Source organism: Microtus pennsylvanicus, chromosome 4, assembly GCF_037038515.1.
Source record: "Microtus pennsylvanicus isolate mMicPen1 chromosome 4, mMicPen1.hap1, whole genome shotgun sequence".
Lineage (NCBI taxonomy): Eukaryota > Metazoa > Chordata > Mammalia > Rodentia > Cricetidae > Microtus > Microtus pennsylvanicus.
Genome location: NC_134582.1, coordinates 106,911,904 through 106,931,027, shown reverse-complemented (window position 1 = coordinate 106,931,027; position 19,124 = coordinate 106,911,904). Strand labels below are relative to the sequence as shown.

Here is a 19,124-nt window from a genome sequence, read left to right as displayed (position 1 = left end):
TTTGGCTCTTGGGTAGGCATTTGGCACTAGAAAAGCACAATGGAATTTTCTAGAAAATAACTAGTGTTTCTTCTGTATTATTTCTAAGATCTTTCCTTTTATATTTGTTAAGGACCCACTAGGCACAGTCGTTGTAGTTTTTTTTTTTGTTGTTGTTGTTTAAAGTGGTGATGACATTCCCAGTAGATATTTTGCAAAGATTGATTATTGTTTTATTCAAGTTAGAATCCCTTGGTTATGAACTTGAGAAACTTGAGAAGACCCAATGCTTTTCCATTTAGGAGGGGTATCATAGTCCCTCAACCCATTTTTTTTCTCATTAAGTGTCCCTAGGTCTAATTGTATATAAAGAAGGTGGTTAAAAAGTCAATACCTATACTTGATTATTCCTTGCTATAGGTCTGTGCTCCCCTTCCCTAGCACTTTCTTTATGGCCTCTTTGACATCTTTGTTTCTCAGAGTATAGATCAGGGGGTTAACACTAGGTGTGACAATGGTGTAGAAAAGAGTGAGGAACTTGCCCTGGTCCTGGGAGTAGGTGTTAGCCGGCTGGAGGTACATGTATATAATAGTGCCGTAGAAGAGAGAGACAACGATTAAGTGGGAGCTGCAGGTGTTGAAGGCTTTCTTTCGTCCCGCAGCTGACTTGATCCTAAGCACTGCCCGGGCGATGTAACCGTAGGAGATAAGGATGAGAATAAGCGGTGCCAAGATGATAAAAATCGCCAAGGCAAAAGCCAGTGCTTCCAGGGCTGTAGTGTCCACACAGGCCATTCCAATCAGCGCTGGCATCTCACAGAGAAAGTGGTCCACCCGCCTGTGCCCACAGCGGGGCAGCATCAACGTCTGGGGTGCCATTATGAGAGAATTGCCGAAGCCGCTCAACCATGCCACAGAAGCCAGCTGCCCGCAGAGGCGAGGGTGCATGATGACGGTGTAGTGCAGGGGCCTGCAGACAGCAGCATACCGGTCATACGCCATGACAGCCAGCAGGACACATTCTACCCCTCCCAAGGCTAAGACGAAGTATAGCTGAATAGCGCAGCCCACGTAGCTGATGGTCTTGTCTGGACCCCAGAGGTTATAGAGCATCTGTGGGATGGAGCCCGTGGTGAAACACATGTCCAGGAACGAGAGGTTGGCCAGAAAGAAATACATGGGTGTGTGCAGCCGGGAATCCAGGGCCGAAAGCAAGATGATGGTCATGTTACCAAGTAAAGTCAGCAGATAAAAGGAGAGAACTATGACGAAGAGAATCAACTCTAGGCGAGGACGGTCAGAGAATCCCACCAGGATGAAGCCCTCAAAAGAGCTCCTGTTGTTTTTTTCCATCACCTGTGACCACATATTACCTAGGAGGAGAAAGACAAGGGTCGGTGAGAATCGCAGATTGCTGTCTCCAAACACCATGACTGGTGAAGTGGTACAGTGGGACCCGCTTTAGAAATGCCGGGTGCAGTGACCTCAAGTTTCAATAGGCACTGATATAGAACGTGGTCTAGTCTGAAAAGTATCAAATTTGAGTTTGTAAAGCTCCAGCTTGTGATTATCTGTCAACATTTCGAATCACAATCTTTCATTAGCAGTCTGTAAAATACTACCTTCCAAACGGTGATTGTCACCAGGCTTGGTGGTGCCCTCCTGTAACTTTGTACCTCAGACGCAAGAAAGGGTGGATCAGGAGTTCAAGGCCAGTGAGTTGGAGACCCAGAAGGGGTGTAAAAGCCTGTCTCTCAAAAAGGCTGATTCTTTATTTATTTATTTATTTTTATTTTTTTATTTTATGTTTTTTTCCGTTTATTTATTTATTAAAGATTTCTGTCTCTTCCCCGCCACCACCTCCCATTTCCCTCCCCCTCCCCCAATCAAGTTCCCCTCCCTTGTCAGCCCATAGAGCTATCAGGGTTCCCTGCCCTGTGGGAAGTCCAAGGACCACCCACCTCCATCCAGGTCTAGTAAGGTGAGCATCCAAACTGGAAAAAGGCTGATTCTTGTACAAAGGAATCAGTACTCAAAAATTTCCATCACTTTTAAAAATGGAAAAATACCTAGTTGTCATTGTAGCCTGTGCCCTGTGGGTATGATAAGGGCTTGTTCCTAGATCAGGGACTTGGACTTCCGGTCGGGTGAAAAGTCATTCTGAAAACTTCCCCATCACTCCTGAGAAATCTAGAATCCAAGCCAAAACCAGGGTAGAAGTGACCCAGCAAAATAGTAGAAGGAAGCTTATCTTGTCATTATTCACGTCTGTATCTGCTGGTCCCATCCATATTGCGGACTGAAAAATGACCCCAATATCCTGTGCCAGATAAGGAAAGAACAAAAAATGTACACCATTACCTCAGCATTCTCAGCTCTATACCTCTATGACATTGCTATGGCTCACATCACTAAGGTGTGTTTTATCCCTGGAGCTGGGAGTTTTCTCACATTGGGAAATATCCCCACAAAGATCAAGTGAAGCCCCAAGAGCCCATCCCAGTGGAATGAATATGTAGCATCCTCTTAATTTTCTCTTCCTCTTATGCTTTATTCTTACAGTGAGCCCTGTTTCTAGGGAATCTGTACTGATTATTTTCTTTATCTGTCCCAGTTTCACTGCACTAAAAGGTTTTGTATCTTCTATAATGTTTTACATTCTCAGTTTGGGGCAGCAGTTTTATGTCTTAGGGTATATGTTCTGTGTGATACAAATCAGCCACTTTTTTTTTCATATTTTCCTAAGCAGTTAGTAAAAAGCCCCGGGACACTGACTTTTTTTTATTAGCAAATACATCTCTTGAGTACACTAGAGCACAAAAATATTTCGTTCATTAAACATAAACACAAATTGGAAATGAAATGTTTATCAAAATTATCCCAATAGAGTCTGCAATGATTTCTCTAGTTGTGGAGAAATGGGTGGGTGTGATAATATTGATAAGAAATAATATTGATAGCTGGAAGCCAGTGCTTATGATGAGCCAGCAAGGCTTTACTGATTCCTATTGTAAAATGAAAATTCAGAAAATTGCAAATAAACGGAGGTGTGGGGATATCACCCAAATAAAGAGAAAAGTGCTTCAAACTTCGTGATTTAGAGTCTTTATTGTTTTCTAATAGCTAAAAGGGAAGAGCAGCTAAGTTTGAATGGTAGAATGAGTGTATCTTTTCTGTTAGTCTTTGTAAATTCTCTTTACATTTTAAACAACTTAAAATATAACAGAAAATAAATAATGAGTTATATGCCATTTAAAAAATAATGGGACCAATACTACTTAGCTGTTTTGAACTGGGCACTAATGTTAACTATTGGATGTAATCAAGCTCACTTCATTTTCTCATTCTTGCCAAGGGATCAGTCGTGTGATTATTCAACAGGGCTGATTAAGCCACTGAGGCCAAGACAATAATCAAATGACCAGTCTTGACTCATATGGCTAGCACATATGATTTCCTTCAGTTTTATCCCATAATCATCCTGTCAGTAAGGACTCAAGCCACAAACGATCATGCTAAATATGCACACAGCAAAACTTGAGTTGTAATGTTGAGACGTCATCTCAGGTGTTTTGACTTATTAGATCAAGTTTAATAAAGAACCTTGCTTCTAAATTCAGCAAGGTCAGTAGCTATCTTGGCAAAGACAAGATATAAAATATATATCATATTTTTTCAGGAAATGAGATACGCAATTAAATTTACCTGTTGTGTTAATATTGAGCACTGTGCCCTCGGTACTCTGCAGAATAAGGCTAATGAAGACATGGGTGTCTGGAGAGACTGACTGGGACTGTCAATGGCTTTATTCTGTGGCTACTGTTCTTAGAAGTTTCCTGTCACATTCACGCATGCACTTGTTTATTGATTGTACAACAGAACACAAATCCTGGTTCCTTTCTTTTCCTCTTAATCCAACCAGAGATCATTCAAATATAAGTACAGTCATCAGTGCTCCATTCTGATTCATTGGCTCAGTAACTTCTGTTCTTTACCCAGCCTTCCCTGGGGGACAATTGCTTCTTTACATTTCATACTTTAAACAGCCAATGCCTACATCTTTTATTGGTCTAAAATTTTATTTTAAATATGTGTGTGTCTCTCCTTACTTGAACCTAAATGAACGACTTTAAGCAGAAACATGGCCAATCCTTCACAAGGGACACTACACTAACTATTTAGCTTTGGTAATACAGTTTGTGAGTTTTAGAATTTAAATAGTTTTCCATCGTTCTGAAAAAGAGTACAAACGTTTACCTGTTTTGTGATTTCTAAATCCCTGGCCAGATCATTTAAATTTTACATATTCTAAAAAAAAATCAAATAATGCTCTCATGTCAGCTGCAATCTAATTACCTTGCCAGGTACCAGCATGGAGTTTATTGTTTGATGGTTCAGAGGAGTTGAACTAAGAAGTCGTGGAGTAAGAATGACACGGGTGTTTCAGAGTTAGCCCACTGCTCACTCTGTGCATGCAGTGGTCACAAAGCTGTAAGACCCAGTAAGGACATCTTGTGTTCTCTTTACAGGTTGTCCATGTTGAAGTTCAATGTCACAGCATCACTCAGCATTCCTTACTGAGAGGTCTCACATGATACAGGATTAGAATCAGTATCTCTATCCTTAGGATAGACATCCTTACAATTTAGTACGTTCCAATGTTTTCTAAGTTTATTTTGGAAAGAACAACTCCACTAAAGCAAAGCACTCACAAAACTTTCTCCAGTCTCAACACAGAATGAATTATGTTTAACCATAACTTTTAACATATGATAGAGTCTCTGGAAATGAGCATACTGATCTGACCACAGCCTGAGCTTCTCAAACATCTGATCATTTATAGACCTAGGTCACAGGATCAATAACTTACCAAATTTAATGGCACCCTCAGAAATGCCATGTCCACAGCTTGTTCTCTTTCCTGGGACTTCACTTGGAAGTCAAGTGGGATTACCAAAGGGTGGACAAGGAGAGTAGAAAGGATGACTTTAGAAAGTCTATGAGAAAGCGGCTAAATCAAGGGACAATAGGACCTAGTGTAGTGGAATCGGCCTGGGTAAAGAAAAAATGTTGGTGAGCACACCAGGATCACTCCACCCACGCTGTAACATGAAGCCCATCTACAGCCTCCCAACCCCATATGAGGAGCCAGAGATAGGGCAGCTTGGGATGACCACTAGCATAGGTGGGTGGTGCGTAAGAATCTCAGCACTCACATCTAGCAAGTAAGAATATCTTATGGGTGTCAGAGTTAATCTAGGATTGGTTACTTCCTGCCTCACTCTGTGGGGGATGCCTAACACCCCCAGCCAAATTCCCTTAGCTAATTATTGCTAACAAGAATTGGGAGAGTGTATGGTCTCATAGGGAATACTACTATTTCCAGCACATTCTCTCCCTCTTTGAAATTTGCTCTCTCTCTCTCTGTGTGTGTGTGTGTGTGTGTGTTTGTATGTGTGTGGTGTGGTGTGTATGCATGTGTGTGTATGGTGTGGTGTGGTGTATGTGGTGTGTATGTGAGAGAGAGAGGGAGAAGGAGGGGGAGGGAATGAGAGGGAGAGGGGGAGAAGAGAGGGAGAGAACCAAGTCTTCCTGGTGGAGTCCATTTTGATCAAGGCTGACAGTTAATAATGAGCATTAGGCACAGGAAGTGACCTCCCCATTTTGGTCCAGAATGAAACCTAGAGTCAAGAAAAAGAAGCACAAGGCTACAGGGTTGTGTCATTTTCCTCCTGTGATAATAGCCTGGACAGTGTGCTCAGTCGTGCGATTAAAAAAAAGAACTGTTATTTAATTATCTTCACCAATTTATTTAGTTAATGTTCTATGCAGTTTTAGGAGCCATATCGACAAATTTAGTGGACTACTTTTTATTTGGAACAGGTCTGCCATAAAGGAGAATGACTTTAAAAGAGAAAACAATTCCATTTGATATTTAAAATTAACACAAAAACGTTAAAATAATTTCACTCCCATATTTGTAATTTGACATAAACTGGTTATGACCTGACTGATAACTTCAGTTCAGAAAGCAAGTTAATCCATGTAGGTTAAAAGCAATACATGGCTGTGTCCGCTCACTTTATTGTATGTTACGGTCAGAAATAAATAACACAGGAACGAATGCAAATCTCAAGCATGTATTCTGTACTTAGCTGTCAGTGACTTGTATGGGAGATAAATTTCACATTTCTTCCTGACATATTAGTGGATACACAAGAGTGTGTCATGCGTAAGTGTGCAGTGTACATAAGATATATCTAAATTGTGATCATCATTACTAGGAACATACTGACGTCACTGATCATTTCTGGGTACTTTTGTGAAATAGAAATAGACACATGATAATTACCATGCTAGATACTTTATCTTAAATATAAACATTATTAAAGTAGTGGAATTTGACTTTAGCCCCACTATACTGATGAGGATGGACTATTTTTGACTAGACACAATATTACTATATCTATTTAGAGACAGTATCTACTGTTTTTGTTGTCAGCCAGAACTGAGTACAAAGGTGAGCAATTAAAGTGATTCTCAGGAACTCTGCTTTTCAACTTGCTGGCACACGCCAGCCACCCCACATTTAGATTCAGCCAGTGGCTTGTGCTAATGTCTTACTTAAGCATTTTCTTGTGGAAACTTGGAAGAAAACCTACAGAATTTGATGCTCTCAAGAATTTTTTGAGATAATGAGTCCCTCTGAGAAATGAAGAAAATGAGTTCCACAGGGGCAGAAACAATGGAAGCACAAAAATGGTTAGCCAGAAAACAATTCAAAACAATCTTTGCTTTTATTTTTTCCCATTTCACCATTCTTTTGTTCACACTTAGCCTACAACTCACTCAAAATCCATACGCTTCCAGAGATCCCATAACATCTTGCACAATAAGAACACTGGGATACAGACACACACTACTGCATCTGGGTTTACATGGGTATTGGGGTCCCTGTATGCCCTGAGTCATCTCTTGCTCCAGCTTCTAACAATTTTCTCTTTATTTTATGGGTTTGAATCCTTGCTACCCAAGTAAAAAACTCGGGGGTGGCTCCATGCACATGCAACCCTGGTGATGGAGAGGATGGGGCAGAGAAAGGAGGATCCCCAAGGCTTGCTAGCTGGCCTGTCTACAAAGCTGGTGAACTCCAGCTCTATCAAGAGTCCCTGTTTTGAGAAAACGAGGAGCCACAACAGAGAAGGAAACTCAATGTCAAATTCTCTGCATGCAAATGAACATATAGAAGCTCACATGCACGCCCACAAGTGCGTCTACACATACCCAGATGAAAAGTTACAATTATCACTAACAAAGAAATGTAAGGTCAGCCCTAATTTCTTACAATGCTTTAAAAAAAGTATATACAGTCGGGCGGTAATGGCACATGCCTTTAATCCCAGCACTCGGGAGGCACAAACAGGCAGATCTCTGTGAGTTTGAGGCCAGCCTGGTCTACAAGAGCTAGTTCCAGGACAGGCTCTAAAAGCTACAGAGAAACCCTGCCTCAAACCCCCCAAAAAAGTACATACATTCATAATACATATATGTGTATATGTATTTGTTGATGTAAAATATGTGCACAGCTATATTTTAAAAGCTTGGATTTTATTTTTTTATAGCCAAATAATATTACATGATGTTTTTTCTTTTTTTTTAATTGAGAAAAGGAAAAAAAGTTTCCGCCTCCTCCGAGCCTCCCATTTCCCTCCCCCTCCTCCCACCCTTCTCCCCCTTCCCCCACTCCTCTCCCCCTCCCTCTCCAGTCCAAAGAGCAGTCAGGGTTCCCTGCCCTGTGGAAAGTCCAAGGTCCTCCCACCTCCGTCCATGTCTAGGAAGGTGAACATCCAAACTGGCTAGGCTCCCACAAAGCCAGAACATGAAGTAGGATCAAAACCCCGTGCCATTGTCCTTGGCTTCTCATCAGCCCTTATTGTTCGCCATGTTCAGAGAGTCCGGTTTTATCCCATGCTTTTTCAGTCATAGTCCAGCTTGGTGAGCTCCCAATAGATCAGCCCCACTGTCTCAGTGGGTGGGTGCACCCCTCGTGGTCCTGACTTCCTTGCTCATCTTCTCCCTCCTTCTGCTCCTCATTGGGACCTTGGGAGCTCAGTCCAGTGCTCCAGTGTGGGTCTCTGTCTCTATCTCCATCCATCACCAGATGAAAGTTCTAGGATGATATGCAAGATATTTGTCAGTATTGCTCTAGGATAGGGTCATTTCAGGTTCCCTATCCTCAGCTGCCCAAGGAACTAACTGGGGACATCGCCTTGGGCTCCTGGGAGCCACTAAAAAAATTAAAAAATATATTACATGATGTATATGTACTATATTTTTTATTATCCATTCATCAGTTGAAGATCAGTTGTCTCCATTTCCAACCTAGTGTGTATATGGCAGCAACAAACATGGCTGAGCAAATATCTGTAGTATTTGATGTCGAGTCCTTTGGGTATAAGCCAAGGAGTGGTATAGCTGGGTCAAACGGGAAATTTATTTTTATTTTAGCTTTTTGAGAATTCTCAATACTGATTTCCATTGTGTCTGCACTGTTTGCTGTCCCACCACCAATGAACGAGGACTCCCCTTCCCCCATATCCTCACCAGCATTTGTTGTGAGTTGTTTTCTTGATCTTATCAATTAAGAAGGTAGCATCTCAAAATGTTTTAATTTGCATTTTTCTAATTGCTAAGGGTGCTGAACATTTTTATGTTATTTCTTAGCAATTTTAATTCTTCCTTTGAGAATTCTCTGTTAAAGTTCAAAGTTCATGTTTTGAATGGGTTAGTTGCATTTTTTTTTTTTTTACTGTATTTTGGGTTCTTTATATATTCTGGATCTTCTTCTTCTGTCGGAAGTACAACCGGCAAAGATTTTTCTCCCACTTTGTGGGCATAATCGTCACTCAATTGATTATTTCCTTGACAGTACAGAAGACTCTTTGTCTCATGAGGTTCCATTTTTCAGTTGTGATCTTAATTTCTAGGCTAATTCAGAAAGTCTTTTCCTACACTTATATCTTGAAGAGTACTGCCTATGTTTTCTTCTAACATCTTCAGCATTTTAAGTTTTACCGTGGGGTTTTTTGATCCACTTGGAATTGATTTTTGTGCAGGGTGCCAGATATGGATCTAATTTCATTCTTCTATATATGGACATACAGTTTTCCTAATATCATTTGTTGAAAATGCTATATTTTCCCCAGTGTATAAAACATGTTTGGCATCTTGGTCAAATAGTAGATAAGTGTAGCTATGGGTACTGCAGTTTGAGATTTCTGTTTTGTCCCATTAGTCTATAGGTCCAGGTTTGTGCTAGTACCATACTGTTTTTAATGCCATGGCTCTGTGATCTATCTAGAAATCTAGAATAGTAACCCCCTCCCCAGCATTGTCCTTTTGCTCAGCTTTACTTAGGCTATTCAGGATCCAGGTGAATTTTAGGACAGCCTTTTTCCTATTTCTGTAAGAAAGAGATGGGGATTTTGATTAGGACTGCATTGAAGCTATAAGAAGCTTTTGATAGAATGGTCATTTCACAATATTATCTCTGCTTTCCATGATATGGGATATCTTTCCATTTTCTAGTGTCTTCCTCAATCTTTTTCTTCAGAGAGTTGAAGTTTTCATTGTGAGGTCTTTCATTCACTTGCTTAGTTTACTCCCAGATGGAACTAGAAATTATTATATATTATATTATTATTATCAATTATTAATATTGAGTGAGGTGGTCCAGACCCAGAAAGACAAGCACATATTCTCTGTTGTCTGTGGTTTCCAGATGAGAAAGCTATGAGTATAGCCTTGAATAACTGTAGAGACAAGGGAAGTAAAAAGGTACCACAGTAGGGGGCAGGGAAGAGAATGAATGCTAGAGAGGGGACAGCAGGGCACAAGTGCTATGAAGGGGAAATGGAAAACCCAGGGTCTGGGGATTTAACTGTCTTTATAAGAGAGGGAGGCAAGAGGGGAAAATTATACTAAGGATGTATAAAAAAGTCATAAAGTTATATTTTTATTTACCTAAAATTGCATACAATACATACAAATGTATGTATATACAAATACATATATAGATTAAATGAACTTATGCCATCAGGGCTGACAATGTTCCCTCCAAATGCTAAAGCTAACAAAAAACCCAATACATGCACGATAACCCCTTTGCAAGTTGTTGGTTAAGGAAGTCAAGAAGTACAATACAGAATATTGCTGTTGCCCTTGATTGCTTCTCAGACAGAAGGTGAGTCCCTTTTGCTGAAGATAACGTGCACTTCAGACTCAGAATTCAGAGGATCTGAGCTGGTTCTGGCCTGAAAGCCTCCTCCCTGAGGATGAGCTTTCATAGTGATGAAGGGTGTTATACAAGGTCCCAAGGAAGGAAGTAACCCACAGTCCCACCCAACTGTGAAGCCTATAAAATATAATGATTACTAGCTTGGCAAGATCTCACTGAGGGTATGACAGTGGCAGTTATACCTTGGTGGTAACCAAGGCTCTCTGATTGGACTTAATTCTTGCTCCACAGGATAGAAATCATGCCTGGTACTGCAAATGTAGCCAAAAACCCATGATCAGGAGGTCATGGATCTTAAAAGATAATCTACTACTGCTACTTTACAAACCTGGCATAATTCATAAAAACATTCTGCATGCTTCTCATTATATATAGATAAATGTAGCTTTCACTCCTCATCAAAAGCTTCTCTTTGTAACAGACAGAAACCATTATAGAAAGCCATAATTGTTCAAAATGCAGAGAACAGTTGGTCCTGGGGTATACAGCCCAATAGGTCTATTTATAATACAACTCCTGGACTTAAGGCTCAGGAACATTGATGAAGAGGTGGTGGAAAGTCTATAAGCCAGACTACCAGGTATCTGATATAAGACTGTGACACCTAGAAAAGACAGGGCTGCTTCACCCATGCTAGCCCAACAGTATGTCTGCTTGAACGAGGACAATACCAATGGACATACTAAAGTGGAATGGTGAAGGCTCAGAGGCCCTCCCTCTAAACAAAAAACAACAGGCAAATGAGCAATGCTGAAGGGGAAGAATTAGTTTTCCCCAAGGGTCAGCTCCCTAATTGGTTATTCATTATTAAGTAAGTGGTCAGTTATATCTATCTATCTATATATCTCAACGAAGAAAAGATAGGCTTATCAATTTAAGAGAGGATTGGGTGAGGGACATGGGACAAATTGAAAGGAGAGAAAGGAAGGTGTGAAAGGATGTAAATATATTTTAGTTTCTAAAAAGAGATAAAATCAGGCTGAGTGGTGGTGGTGGTGCACATCTTTAATCCCAGAACTCAGTAGGCAGAGGCAGGCGGATCTCTATGAGTTCGAGGCCAGCCTGATCTACAAGAGCTAGTCCTAGGACAGGCTCCAAAGCTACAGTGAAACCCTGTCTCATAAAAACAATAAATAGATAAAATCTTTAAAACATAGGTTCTAAATTTAGAATAACTATAATATAACATCATTGAGCATTTCTAAATATGTAAAAATGTATAGAACAAATTTTTAAAAAATTAATAAAAATAGATAATAGAGCTAAACAGGCATTTCACAAAGAAGACATAAAATAGCAAATATATTTCATTTAAAGTCATTGATCATCAGGGAAATGCAAATAAAAGCCATAGTGAGAAAAGACTGGGTATTATCAAAAAAGGTAAGACTGCAGAGGTGTTGTAGGAAGGCCGCTAGTTAGTTCCCAGCTGCCCAGTCCTGAAATAATCACACAGAAACTATATTATTTCCCATTAGCCCTAGCTTCTTATTGGCTAACTCTTAAATATTAATTTAACCTATCTCCATTAATCTGTATATTGCCATGTGGCAGTGGCTTTTCAGCAAAGTTTTGGCATGTCTATCTCTGGCAGCGGCTTCATAGCTTCTCCAAACTCTGCTGTCTTTCTCCCAGCATTCAGTTTAATTTTCCCCACCTAGCTTTAGCCTACCCTATAAGGCCAAGCCAGTTTTCTTTATTCATTAATGGTAATCACAGCATACAGAAGGAAATCCGACATCAGTGAAGGTGTAGGGAAAAATAAAAACTGTTACAGAACAAAGTTTAAGTAAGCAAGACATTATAGAAAACAGTTTGAAGGTCAATGAAGAATGAAAAGGGAGCTAACATATGACCCGGAAATTTCACTACTGGACATTGAACAGAGAGAATAGCCATTTGTATTCACTTGCCCACTGTAACACTACTTACAATACAGGAGATAAAAGCAGCAGGATGTCCATCAGTGATGGCTGTTAAAGAAAATGCAGCAACACTCAGGAGACAGAGGTAGGAGGATCTCTGTGAGTTCGAAACCAGCCTAGTCTACCGAGCACGTTCAAGACCAGCCAGGGCTACACAGACAAACCCTGTCTTTAATAAGAGGGAGAGAGAGAGAGAAGAAAGAAAAAGCAGCATAATCTATTTCAGTATACATAATGGAGTGTTACGTGACTGTGAAAGGAATAAAAGCCTTCTTGCAACAGTTAAAACTGGAGAGTGTTATGCTGAGTGAAATGGCCCAGACACCTATGATAGGCAATGCACCACTCCACTTGTGGAATACAAAACACTGGCCTTAAGAAATAAAGAGTAGGGGCTGGAGAGATGGCTCAGAGGTTAAGAGCACTGGCTGCTCTTCCAGAGGTCCTGAGTTCAATTCCCAGCAACCACATGGTGGCTCACAACCATCTGTGCTGAGATCTGGCACCCTCCTCTGGCGTGCGGGCATACATCGAGGCAGAATGTGTTATACATAATAAATAAATAAATCTTAAAAAAAAAGAAATAAAGAGTAGAACATTGGTTACCAAACACGGTAGTGACCAATGGAAGCTAAGCTACAGTTAGACAAGAGTAAGATGTTTTAGGGTGGGGTTGCACACTAGGGAGACTGAAGACAATGATTTCATGCTGTGTACTACAAAAAGCTCAGAAAGGAACTTGAATGTTTACATAGCACACATTTGGGATAGGTTCAGTCTGATTTATGCATCACTCATCAACATCACGTTATCACATTAATATAAAAACTATAAGTACTTGTGCATTGACTGAAATAAGTTTACTTTATAAAGTGTATTTCTTCTGATTAGCTTTTTTTGCAGATGGAAAAGAATAAGACGTTAAGAGAAGTAGAAGCTATAAAAGTAAAAGAATTGGGGACCTGATGAAAATGAAATTATTATTGTATTTTTAATATAGTGCTGTTTCTTAAGCAGTGTGGAATTTTGCTCTGTCTGAAACTATGTACTTCTGATTAGGGAGAAGAAGCCACAGACGGTTTTACAGACTTATGCTAGATCTACAACTGTCTGAAAAATACTAGAGTTCTAATTTTTTGCAGGTAGATGAGAATATTCATATGTAATAAAATATTATTATTATGGAAAAGATCCAAAAACATATATTTTAGCCCCAGAGATGGCTAAGAATCTTCACTAAGAAGAAAAATGGTATAAGGTTTGAAAATGTGAAGCTTTCAATGTTAGCAGATTTAGAGGATCTTAAAAGGTCACTTCCCAGGACTTGGGAATTAAATATATCTAGGCAGCAGAACACTAATATCGGTTTCTGTCAACAAGATTTTATTAATAGTTCAAAAGACAAAAGAGCAGTATAATTTATCAGGTTTTGAAACCTTATATCAATAGGCCTATCATCTGTATTCCTTATTTTGTGGCCAAGAAGACCCTGGCCACCAATCTCTTAAAAGCTCCCTTTACCTCTTTGTTCCTAAGTGTGTAGATGAGGGGGTTCAGCATGGGTGTGATGATCCCATAAAAGAGGGACACCATTTTCCCTCTGTCCTTGGAGGCAGGGGACGGCGGCTGCAGATACATGTAGATGGCAGTACCATAAAACAGCACCACCACAATTAGGTGGGAGCCACATGTCCCAAATGCCTTTCGCCGACCTTCAGCTGACCTGATCCTCAACACTGCTTGGACAATAAAAATATATGATATTAGGATGAGAATCAATGGTATTAAAAGGAAGACAACACTTATGAAAAATTGTTCAGCTTCAATAGTTGTGGTATCCACACATGACAGTTTGAGCAGGGCAGGGATCTCACAGAGGAAGTGATCCACTTTCTTATGGCCACACCGTGGCATCTGAAGGGTCCATGTGGACTGCAATACTGAGTTGCTGAAGCCACTGATCCAACACGCAGCCGCCAACTGCAGGCAGCGCCTTTGGTGCATGATGACTGAGTAATGGAGAGGCCGACAGATGGCTACAAACCTGTCGAAGGACATGACGCCCAGGAGAAAGCATTCCGTGCAACCCAAGGCCAGGAAAATGAAAAGCTGGACCACACAGCCTCCATAGCTGATCACCTTCCGGGAGCTGCAGATGTTGACGAGCATCTGGGGCACAGTGCTCGTGGTGTAGCACAGGTCCAGCAGGGACAGGTTCGTGAGGAAAAAGTACATGGGGGTGTGGAGTTTGGAATCCAGGCGGGACACCAGAATTATCGTCATATTCCCAAAGATGGTCAGGATATAGGACACCAGAAACACCACAAAGAGTGGCAGCTCCAGCCATGGCCGATCTGAGAACCCTAAGAGAATGAACTCCCCTGAGATGCTCTCATTCGCCAGAGTCATGGTAAATGGTGCAGTCTCCGGGTCCCTGGAACACAAAGGGTTAGTAAGCCCGTGAACATGTTTATTGACAGCATCACTTAGATATGAAGTGACGATGCCAGAGCATTTCCTGCCTTTCCAAACTGATCCTGTTAGTGTGAAAACCGTGTTGATAAAAGGTTAAGCGTCTGTCTAACCTTCCACAGGTGTTCATGGATTGCTAACAGTTTTTAACACAGCGATTTCAAGTTTGCAGCACAGTTTCCGTTTCTACAGTCACAGAGCTTCTCCTCTGTGTTTGCCTGTCCTGTGGACGGTTGTTCTGGGGCTTTTCTACCTGGGTGTGTGCTGTTGGGGGGGGACAGAGATATTGCTCCTGTTGTTTAAATTCACTTAAATTTCTTCCCAGAATCAGTGAGAGTGTCTGGATGCAGGCATTTGTTAGAATTATGTAAACCTTATTTCCCCACTATTTCTGCCATTCTCTAAAATAAGTGCAGACATTAATTATGGCATCGACCTCGTAAGTTTTCAGACACGGTGTCAGGAGACTCATCCTCCAATGCTGTGTCACAGAATCCACAGGTACTGTTAGCTGCTGTGACAGTGAGGCTGGCGGGCCTGGCTCATCTGCCCTTCGGGAACTAGTTTCACTGCGTCTTGTGCTCTGATCTTAGGGTCCTCATCTGTAAGGTGAGGACACAGATGCATTTTCTGGCCTGTTGAGAGTCACAGGTGCTCCCACTCAGCCTAACTCTGGGAGGGAATGGAAGAGTGAGCTCAAAGCATCCACACTGACAGAGGGCCGGAAGTGCTCGAAAGAGTCACTTGGAGTTTCTACAGTGTTCCTTTCTAAATGGGTAAGCATGCAAGTGGTTATGTTATAATCCTCACAGTCAGCTTCAACCCCAGGGGCCAAAAAAGCGTATTCTAAGTACGGATGTTATCTTTTGTGTAAACTGTTCACAGTACCTGGTCCACAGAAGCTCAGGTGTTGGGCCACAGATGTCAGAGAATTGGATACTCTGGGTGGTTAGTATCCAAGATACCTAACTATCTTGGAAGCAGTGATATAACAACTCCAACATCTAAAGAGAATGTATCCCAGCCAGATGGTGGTGGCGCACGCCTTTAGTCCCAGCACTTGGGAGGCAGAGACAGGCGGATCTCTGTGAGTTCGAGGCCAGCCTGGTCTACAAGAGCTAGCTTCAGGACAGGCTCCAAAGCTACAGAGAAAACCTGTCTCAACAAAACAAAGACAAAAAAAATGTATCCCAAAGAAATCTCCATAAAAACTAAGCTTTCAAATTTATTTTCCCAATATGAGAATATATTTTTACACTTTAATCTACAGTCATTAAAATGTTGGCAATGGGGGTTGGTTTTGTTCTCCACTTGTTGTAACACATTTAGTTCCCCTCATCGTTTAAGTGTTCATAAATATAAGATATGAAATAGTGTTTCAGTGTATTTTTGAGTGCGCTTGTTTGTGTGCATGCTGGTTTGTGCGAGTTTGCACACACCCAAACTATAGCACATATATGAAGGTCAGAGGGCACGTTAGTTGCGGCAGAATTTCTCTCCTGTTGTTCATGTTGCATATGACAAGCTGGCTGATTTGATCCTCCTCTTTGTCTCTTGTCTTGCTAGAAATGCTGGGGTTCTGAACAGAACCCTGTGCACCCTGTGCTCAGTCTAATGTGGTTCCTGTGGTTTTGAACTCAGGTCCTCAAACCTCTGTGATTTATTTATCTGTGTATTTATCTGCTGAGCCATTTTCTTAGTACCTCAAGATAGTTTTATATTTTTGAGGTGTGGTCTCATGTATCCCAGACTCTCCTCAGACTTGCTCACATATCACAGGATGACATCTTGTTATTTGATGTTTCCCCAAAGTATCTCATATCCTTATGAGAGGGTCTTTCAAATATTTTTTTCTGAATTATGTAGATAAACCATAGGAGTCTTTCCCCCACACAGCTAATAAGGGAAGGATCTACTTAAAGTTTACCCTTTAGAAAAGCTGAGTTCTGAAGGCAGAAGCCTGGGATTATTTGCTCCTCTAGCTTAGCTTGCTTCTTGGGATCCCAGATCTGCTTGAGCAGCCAACAGAAGGGAAAGCCGACCTGCTCTGGAGGCCATGGTCCCCTACTGAGATCACAAATGTCTCCTAATGCTCAAATTCCAATGTGAGTCTATTTAGTAATTTCTTATATATTCTACTTACCTCTAATTTAAGCGTGAGAGACAGAAAAATTCATTTTGCCTTTCATAACGTCTGGCATTATAACAGAAGTAATTAAAGTGGCACAAGCACAATGGCGCTTCTGTCTGCTACATAGTCATCCACTCATTCAGCTGAGGCCAACTGAAGTTCTAGTTCTGCTTGCTGGGCGTCCCGAGGTCTCCAGTCAGAGTGCAGTGGATGGAGAGCAGATGCACCGGTGATGCCCAGAAAGTGTGGTACCGGAGTCGTGTCCAGTACACTTCGGTGAGCTAATCATTATTTTTAACGAGATATTTTCTGATTGATTTTACAAAAATGAGGAAAAATGCATTTCCAGCCAAATACTGGTTTTGGCCTCTGGTAAAAATCCCAACACAGCTGCTTCCTTTATAGGATTCACCAGGGCCTCAGCAAACCCCTGGTGCAATGGGAGACAGGAGGAGAGCTGTGAAGGGTTGGCACTCTTTCATGTGTGGTTCAGGAGGAGCCACTCTCCAGGGACCAAATCCTTAACTTTATAACATGACAGAAGTGATGATGGGAACAACAACAGCAACAAAATCTTAATAACTAAAATCCGATTTTGTTCCCAACAGGGATTTATTGACACTTGTAAACTGTGATTCAATGACTTCTCTAAAGTCATTCCTTTACTGTTGTTATTTTTTTTTATTTTTGTTTTTGGTTTTGTTTTTTGAGTCAGAGTCTGTTTCATATACCCCAGGTCATCCTAAAGCTCAAGATCCTCCTGCCTCAGTGTTCCAAGTGTTGAGATTACAGGGGTGTGTCAACACATGGACATGGATTTACAGGGGTGTGCCCCCCACATCTTGTTGTCCTGTCCTCTTCTATCAGAAAGAAGAAAATTCATTTCATGTTCCCTATGATGCCATCTAAAATCACGTTGTCATACATTTGATTTGCACACCAGGAAAGAGACCATTATTTAACTGATCTTTTCAAATTCCTTATTAATTTTTTATGATATATTTCACATAAGAAAAATTTTGAAGACATATATTTATATTCAGTATTCCAGAATACTTTATGGGTTCATGGTTAATTCTCTCTAAATTAAGTTACTATTAGCAGAGGATTATATGTGGCCCATTAAATAAATATGTTTAAAATTTATGTGCAATATATTATTTAGTTCAACCAGAATACAATATATTTGTGGTTTCATTTTATGATGTGAAGGTTCACTTCAATTTATTTTTAGACAGATATATTTAGAAGAAATGCTTGTAATTATAAAAATGAAAAATCTAAACTTTTAAGAAATTTGAAGAAAAACATTCATTAAAATACCAAATTTAAAAAAAAATGACAAACTGATATAGAGTAGCCAGGTTTGAGAAGAGGATGCCTATATGATCAATGTATAACAACAGATCCAGCTATCAAAGAGTCTATATTATTGAAACGATAAAACTGTATATTCTCATCAGTTTTTAAAGGAGACCTGAGTTTCGTAGGATTTCTGAAGAGACATAAGATACCAATTTCTTTCATTTATTTTCTTATTTTTCTTGTTTTTGAGAATTCCACACAATGGATTTTGATCATATTTGCCCTCTCCCCAAATCCTCCACATCCATCTCCCCTTCCCAATCCACTCAACTGTATTCTCTCACCTTATTTAAACCCATCAAGTCCAATTTGTGCTGCCCATATGCTACTCCTGGATGTGTGACCTTCATCAGAGGGTGGCCAGCTCCCAAGGGGCTGTGCCCTTACAGAGTACTAACTCTCCTCTTCCAGAGGCTATCAATTGGCAGCAGATTTTAGCTAGAGATGGGACTTAGTTCCTGCCTCCCTCCTCTGGTGGGAATTTTGTCTGGCCTCGTTCCTTTTCTGCATGCTGTCTGAACCGCCGTGAATTTATATGTAAAACTGTTTAGCTGGATACAGAAAACACCATTTCTTTGGGTTCTTAAAACATTTCAACCTTTCTTCTGCAATGATCCCAGAGCCTTGAGCAGATAAAGTGTGATACAGATGTCCCATTTAGGGCTGAGCATTCTGCCACCTCTTATTATTGGACCTTGACCAATTGTGAGTCTCCCTCTACTTTAAAAAAGCAACCCTTCTAATGAGGGTGGAGAAACGCACTACTGTATGGGTACAATGATAAGTCATTAGGAGTTTATTTCATGTTATGTTCATTTAACAGAGTAAAGAAGTTTCTCCCCTAGAAACTAGGACCTGTCTAGTCACAAGTTCTTGATCCTAATAAACAAATACAAGTTTCTACTGGTGGAGAAAAGAATTTATTTCAGCTTACACTTACAGGTCCCAATCTATC

The 19,124-nt window shown here is 40.6% G+C and overlaps 2 protein-coding genes across 2 annotated transcripts; both read right to left on the bottom strand.

Moving 5' to 3' along the window:
• Positions 1-393: 393 nt before the first annotated feature.
• On the bottom strand, positions 394-1,347 carry LOC142848268 (putative olfactory receptor 2W6). Its single transcript, XM_075970083.1, has one exon. It carries the CDS (start codon positions 1,345-1,347, stop codon positions 394-396), a length of 954 nt encoding a protein of 317 aa, XP_075826198.1.
• Positions 1,348-13,668: 12,321 nt separating this feature from the next.
• On the bottom strand, positions 13,669-14,610 carry LOC142848270 (olfactory receptor 2B2-like). Its single transcript, XM_075970086.1, has one exon. It carries the CDS (start codon positions 14,608-14,610, stop codon positions 13,669-13,671), a length of 942 nt encoding a protein of 313 aa, XP_075826201.1.
• Between the last annotated feature and the right edge of the window lie 4,514 nt (positions 14,611-19,124).

Bases quoted from the DNA above. Each gene is read 5' to 3' on its own strand.
- LOC142848270 (XM_075970086.1), bottom strand. From the start codon at position 14,610: ATGACTCTGGCGAATGAGAGCATCTCAGGGGAGTTCATTCTCTTAGGG.
- LOC142848268 (XM_075970083.1), bottom strand. From the start codon at position 1,347: ATGTGGTCACAGGTGATGGAAAAAAACAACAGGAGCTCTTTTGAGGGC.